The sequence below is a fragment of the Streptopelia decaocto genome (assembly GCF_964273445.1).
Source record: "Streptopelia decaocto genome assembly, chromosome: 18".
Classification (NCBI taxonomy): domain Eukaryota; kingdom Metazoa; phylum Chordata; class Aves; order Columbiformes; family Columbidae; genus Streptopelia; species Streptopelia decaocto.
In genome coordinates, this window is record NC_138673.1 from 6,734,851 (window position 1) to 6,742,245 (window position 7,395).

General features: G+C 49.3%; 1 protein-coding gene across 1 annotated transcript; it reads right to left on the reverse strand.

The window, feature by feature from the left end:
• Nucleotides 1–368: 368 nt before the first annotated feature.
• Nucleotides 369–7,391, reverse strand: POLDIP2 (DNA polymerase delta interacting protein 2). Its single transcript, XM_082068487.1, has 11 exons — nt 7,169–7,391; nt 6,651–6,732; nt 5,855–5,952; nt 5,478–5,574; nt 4,995–5,070; nt 4,286–4,393; nt 3,923–4,059; nt 3,144–3,170; nt 2,832–2,957; nt 2,340–2,419; nt 369–819 (listed from the first exon to the last, which is right to left on the reverse strand). The coding sequence occupies exons 1-11, from the start codon at nt 7,336–7,338 to the stop codon at nt 705–707; spliced, it is 1,116 nt and encodes a 371-aa protein (XP_081924613.1). The 5' UTR covers nt 7,339–7,391; the 3' UTR covers nt 369–704.
• Between the last annotated feature and the right edge of the window lie 4 nt (nt 7,392–7,395).

Below are 7,395 nucleotides of genomic sequence, written 5' to 3' on the forward strand. Positions count from 1 at the left end.
GCTACCCTGACGTGCAGCCCGGTGCTTTGTGCACACGAAGCAGCATGACAGCCGCTCAGCACCACCTGCCAACCCGCCTGTCCCCACTGCGCTGTTCTCCGATACAACAGGCTCCGCATCACTCCAGCGCTCAACCCAGAGACGCGGAGCTCCTGGGCTGCTCTCCTGCACGCTGGCTAAGCCCCACAAAGCAGCTGCATTGCGGGAAGGCTGAGCTCCCATTCCTGCTCCCAAAACATCCTCGCTGCTGCCTTCTGAAGCAGCAAGAAGCCTCGGCTGACACTGCTTCGTATGTAAATGAAGGGGGAGCAACAAGCCGGGGCAAGCTGAATGCAAAGCCTGGGCCTTGGTTTATAAAGGAAGACTGGTTGCAACTGGAAGGGCCAGTTTATTAGAGAAACCTCACATTGCAGAGAATTCACAACACGTTGGGAAGGGTCCGGGGCTGCTGTGGCGCCGGTTTTCTGCAGCAGCACAGGTTTACATCCCCCAGCTGAGGAAAGGGTTAACTGGAACACAGCTTATGTTTACGAGGAGCCTGAGAGAGCCAGTATTAGAGTTCAAAAAAAGCCTCCCCGTTAGACAACAGTTAAAACAAAAATGGTTTAAAATGTTTAAAAGCTCTGTGTTCTTGTTTGCAGCATAATGGGGAGGCAAAGGTCTACAACACACACAGGTCTCTGGGGCTCGGCGCTCGGTCTGCTCTACCAGTGTAGGCCGGATGGGGGGGTCTTCTCATCTTTGTTGCTTTCCAGAGAAAAGGGTGGGATTCGGACATCAAAGTGGGAGCCATCAGGCCTCTCAAATCGAAAAGTGCCCCTGCAAAATAATAGCAGAGATCACGCTGAGGCCGGGGACAAACACAGCTGGAAGGTAAAGCCGTGAGCTCATCCATGGGGGCTGCGTTTGCAAGGCCGATCCAGCAAGTGCAATCAGTTCAGCAGCCAAGACACCTGCCTGCCAGGATGACTCATGTATTGGGAGATTCCCAAGCACTTTACATCACATATAGACGTTTCCTAAATAAAGATGTCACGATCGGAGCCTCCAGGAGGTAAGCACACTCCAAGCATCTGTGACAGTGTTTACCTAACTCCCACCCCACAGGAGACAGAACCAGCTGAGCTATTTTTACAAACTGATTACACGTAAATTCACATTCATATTCTTTGGCAGAAGCTCCACTGGGTAAGAAGTCTGCGACAACGCGAAATCCCACCATAGATGTAATTTGGAATAGCTTCTGCTTTGCATTTCAGAACTGAATCTGCCTGTCCTTGTGCAAACAAAGAACTTTTACTGCCCTGAACTACAGACAACTGTACTGCACAACATGATGTGGGCAGGATGATCATCGAGATAAACTAACAGGTTCTCATGGAGGAGAGGATGCAATTGAACATCAGAATTCAAGCTGAGCAGCTTCTAGGCTGCAGAAACTTTGTCTCCTTTTTCAGGATTCATGCAGAGAGGGAAAAACTACTAAACGAGCTGGTTTTATTCCTCAGGGCATGTGATAGAGCAGTTTGAAATGCATTAACATGGAAAACAAGGGTGTATCCTATAGGCAAAGAGCTGCTCCCTTGCTCTTCCCAACTTAAAGGCAGTACCAAGGCAGCTTAACTCAGATTTACTTAAAAAATACAGGCCAGAAAGACCTGTGGCACAGAAGGCAGGAGGTGACCGCATTTATTGTCCACTAAGAGATAACACTAAATGTGTTAACCCAGCTGAAACGCAAATGGGGAAACTGCTTCAACCCTGTGGCACAGGAGAAGAACAACTCAGCTGAGCACGTTCCAAACTGTGCTTATAGAGGTAGAGACTTGACCACCAGTTAGACTGAAGGCCTTATCTGACCTAAACGGGGAATAACCCCATGTATTAATTCCTTGTGGGCACAGAACTGCACAGCTTCACTCAGGGACAGAATTGAAGCCCAGACCTCTCTAAAAAAAGATGACACTGGTGCAGACAGCCCTGCTGCCCAGGGAAACACCGGCAAGAAGCTTTGCCTCTTGCACCAGGGACGGAAAGGGACAGAAAGGAAGAACAGCAGCAGATGACAGAGAACTGCTTTGTGTCTATTCAAATCCAGTCTAGCACAGACCACAGAAGGAGGATAAATCAGCCTGGAACCCCTCTTGGTGCAGAGAATCAACAGACCTTAACACTAACTGATATACTGTTACAGAGAAGCTCAGGGAAGTTTTAACTATCAAATGTATCTCGTCCACTTCCACCCACCTTTCAGCCGTAACTCCAGACTGCAAACCGCATCCCAGCTCAGCGCAGGGTCCTATAGCTAAAGCACTACTGCAGTAATAAGCGCTCCTTACCACATGTGGCCACTGGATGCCTGCAGGGAGACGTGACTGCTGTACTGAAACGCCGGCTGTTCTTTGGATAAAACTGGCTCCTGAGAAGACAAAAGACCCCTCTGCATCAGCAATGGATCTTAACATTTCTCCACAGATGGGCAGCAATGGGAAACTTATATAGCGAGAAGAAAAACTGGGAGATCCACATCTGAGAATCACTACCAATTACACAGCAAACAACTCACCCAGTGAGTAGTGCCAGAATCAGGTATTATTCCAGTTTTCCCATTACCTATCATTTAGGATCATTCTCTATTGCTCAGTGTGTTTCAGTTAATGCATACTAACAAGAGATTAAAAGCTCATGTGATATTTTTTTTTTGTTTTCATTGCCAGCTTCCTATTCCATCTATTTCTCCTGCCCACTAATCAACTTACTGGCAAATCAACCCAAGCGAGAGAACTCCAGCAAAGAGCTGCGCTTCCCAAAACTCGCCACATGATACCTACCCTTCCTACAACGCCGCGGCCCCTGACCGTTTCCAAGGTGCCAGACAGGCTAAATATCCTCCAGTGCCGTTCTCGGAGTTGTACAACTTCGCTGTCAAGGTTCTCCAAGCGAATACAGTAGCGCCACTGGACAGAAGAAAGATTTTTATCAAGAACTGGAATCAGCCACAAACAGCTGATAACCCGTAGCCAACACTGGGAAACAGTTGCCAGGCAAGGGCCACTCTCCCTCAGAGCTTATCACACAGCAATGATGCCACAGCAAATAAAACTCCTTCCCTTTAGCTGCTTGGTGAAATAAAAGGCACTTACCCAGTAGACATGGGAATTCTGGGCTTCCTGTCAAAAGAAACAAAAGACTTTAGCAGCTGCCCTTCAATGTTCAGCGCCAAAACCTCTTCAGCTGTCAGCGGGGCACAAGCACAGGGGCTCTCGCTCCGTGCCAGACTGACGCAGACAACTCACGTGAGCGCAGAGACAGCTGCTCTGCGAAGCAGTGACTGCCCGCACTGCCCCTGCTCTAGGCATGTAATCGTGAGATGGGAGATTTGCAAGGATCTCATGACCACAGAGGGTTGGTCTCCATGTTAATTACGCACTTTCTACAGATCTAGAAACACCCATTTCCTGGCCTTCAGGCACCTGTTTTTCTGACGAGGTTAGGATAAACATCAGGCGGGCTCCACAGAAGCTGCAATTCCACACCAAGACCTCCACCTGCCACGGCGCAGAGGAACTTGGTGCCACCCATGCCCATTTGTGACTGAGGCAGTAAAGGACCATTTCCTCAATTATTCCTCGTATTCCTCAATATCTTGCTAACACTGCTCTGAAGAACAGTACAGGGTATTTCCCATCCTACAAACAACACACAAAAGCCGAGTTGCAGGAGCTGTTCTCCAAAAACGCAAGGCAAAACAGTTTTGTGTTCGTACCTCTGCTGAACATAATGACAACGAAACCGCAACTGTGATTAAAAAGTCATTTCTCCAGTAAGCAGAAGATACCTTCAGTCAGTAAACTGGTCTTAGAAAAACACGCGAGTTAAACAGATCACACAATTAAAACAGCAACGTGCAACACAGACCTACCCTCATGCCCATATAGAAGGGGATGACAGTGACGCGGATGTTCTCGGTGGTTTCTCGGTGCACATCGGACAGCTCGAGCCAGGGGTGGTTCTTCTCCTGCCATGCACACAGCGTATCTCTGGCTACAAAAGGTGGAACTGTGGGGAGGGAAAGATGAGAGTGGATGAGGAGAGGCGTACTGTAACCGGAGTGCTCTCCCCTCAAAGCAACTCCTTTCTCATAGTTACAGAAAATTATTTAAAGGAGGCTTTACTGTAACAAACTCCAAAACAGACCATGATTTTTAGACTGTATCCAAGACGGTGGGTTCTGGGTACTTGTTATCGAGTACCTCAAGCGTCTCCCTCTGAAGGCAGAATTTACCTTTCGTTTGGTCGTACATGAGAAACCTCTCAAAGAGCTCATGCTGGATGGGCACTTGATCAGTGGAGCTGTAGGGAAGAATATCTTCGTGGCTTACGTAGTCTAAACCTGAAAAAGAAACCCCAAAAGTGTTTGAATTTACTAAGCAAAGAGCAGGTTAGATGACCTCTGACAGAAAAATGGATCACACTACTGAGATGTTAAGGTTTTTGGTGGCAGCAGCCAAAATCACAGGCAAGAATGGAGGAAACAGGCCAGTAATAATCCCTGGCAGCGTTTTCCTGCAAGACCTCCACAGAATGATTTCTCTGATAAAGACACACTGCCAGGGAAGGGACCACACTGCCACAAAAGGACTTTGGGCAGGAAATGTACAGGACAGGAGGAAACCTGGTAATAAAGCAGAAGAGCCCATTTGCCCCAGGGTGTGCACACGGGATCCGTGTCTCAAGAGCTCAAAGCAGCCATGCCTGCGTCCCATCGGACTCTGCCCAACTTCCAGCCATCCAAAACGGCTTCATGTATGTACTTCAGGTACCGCAGCTGTTCTGTTGTTTCTAGCACGGCCCCAAGCCACAGCCAGACCCACTACAGGATCATCCTGCAGGAGCTGCTACTTCACTGGCAGAAACTGGCTGTTGGTGACATCTCTGACCTCACCTCAGCATAATCCACATCTGCCCAGAGGTTACAGGTGCATTTTCCTTACCTGGTATGGCATAGAGGGCTCTGCTGTCATCGTGATTAGCCAGGAACGTCACTGCTTCTGTCTGTGATCTCTGGGACTGAGAAAAAGGGAGGTATATTGTCAGTATGCATTGTTGTGGGCCAGTTTCCAGCCACATTTCAGTTTACTATTGTGGTTTCTAAAGCATGTAACGTTTATTTTATTTAACCAATTCACCTCTAGTTCTCAAATAAGTGAAGAGCATTCTCAGTGCTGCAACCCACATTCATCATGACCTGTGTGCAGCAGAATAGGAACACTAACAGGGGAAACGTGGTCCAAAAAACAGCCATGAGACATTCTAATTATCTTTCTCAGGAAAAATATGACTTGAAGAACAAATTTGTTTTAAAATTCTAAACAATTAAGTTAGCCATCAAAGCCGTTTTCTTTCAGTGCCTGTCCATCTAAAGCATTTATATAGAAGATATTCGAGTTTCAATACCAAGATTATTGGTTACTTACTATATGTGGACAATCCCGGGCATCTATTAACACCTGATAGTAAGTGTGCGTTTTGCCCTTGACCTCTTTAGAACCATGGCCTGCTGCGTTCTCACTTCTAAAAAGAAAAGCAGAGCACTGAGTTCAAGCATGGGACAACAGCAAACTGTTGTTACCAAGACCAAACATGTTGATAAACAATGATTAAAAAAATATATATACATTTCACAGCCTGTAATCATTCAGTTCCATCAGAATTAAACTCATGTCTGCCACCTGCACAATGACAGATGAGCAGAGATGACAATCAACAATGTTTGTTACAGGCACAAAAGCTCTGTTTTCAGACAGAAAGACAGTAACGGTACAACAGCATATAAACCAGAACAAATCCTTACTTCTCTGTGACAGGAGAGGCCACATCTCGATCATAAAGCCTGGCTTGCCATGGAAACAGGACTATTCCTCGATAGCCAAACACACTGTGAAGAAATAGCTGAAAGGAACAAATAATTGCATTTGAATCCACAGCAAGCTTTAATCAACTTAGATGCAACAGAAAACATGAAGCTAAAAGCCCTCTACTGATAATGTTTAAAAAAATAACCTGTTAACTGAGGTAAAACTAGAAATATTTACAAAGGGTATGAATGCGTAGGATATGAATATAGGGAGAATCACCACTGTGCAAAACCAGAGCAGAAACAATGAGGGAACATAAACAGTGTGGGATGAGAGAAGACATTTATGTCACCTCTATCCCAGAAGAGCAAATGACTAAACCAGTAATAAAGTAACAGAATGGCAGAAGTGCAGAAAGGAGACCAACATGGTAGAGACCACTGAGGATCACAGAAACAGATGCGTGAGTCACAAGCACAAAAATGACAAGTTTTGTTGTTATTTCTCCAACTCAGTGACTGTCTCTTTTGCTCTTAAAGAGAGAAAACCCTTAAGTAAAACCAGCAGAGCAAATGCCATTGTGGCAGCGGTTGTGTCATGCTGCAGATTCTTATCAACTTGCTGCTGTCAGATGACTGACAAACTGCAGACACAGCAGTGACAACAAGCACCGAACCGTGAAACTTCTGGCCTTCTGCTACAGCACAGCAGCCTCCTTGTGGGTAAATCACGGCCACCCCGTCTCTGTGGGACAAGCCTGCAGGGTCAGCTCGGCTCCCCAGAACCGCTCACCTGTCCCGTCTCGTATTTGCCGTGCTGCTTCGGTGCCTCGAACACCCCCACGGGCTCCAGCACTTTGCCCTCTGCCCGGTTTCTAGGAGCAGAGAAGGGGTTTTTGGGGTGTGCAGGGGCCGAGCCAGCCCCCAGGCCAGGGAGCACACAGCCCCCCAGGCACAGCCGCCACAGGTACCACACACCCCCCGGGATCCCCAGCACACACTGGGCTGCCCTGTCACCCCTTTCCTTGCCCCTCACCCCTTTCCCAACACCCTGGACACCCCCTGCCCCGTTGCCCCTTTAGCCCAATCCTCCTCCATCCCTGCCCCAGTCACCTCAACAGCCCCCAACCCCCTCCCAGTCTCCCCACAACGAACCAACACCCCAACCCCCACACCCACCCCAAACACCCCGGCAAGGCCCCTCACCCCACCTCCAAACACCCCCTCGCAGCCCCCACCGCCTGCCTTCCCCAGCCCTCCCCTCACCCTCTAACCCGCCCCCCGGGCCCAGCCCCCCAGCCCAGGCCTTACCGCGACGAGAAGTGCCGCCTCGGCAGCAGCAGCGGCGGCAGAACCGCGGCTCCCCCCGCGCCCAGAGGCCGCAGCCCGCGGGCCGGGGGCGGTTCCCAGAGCGGCAGCCCCCGGGCCCGGCACCGGCCCAGCGCCGCCGCCACGTACCGCCGCGCCGCGCAGCCCGACATCCCGCGGCCGGGCCGACCCCGCCGCCAGCCCACAATGCACCGCGCGCCCCCCCTCCG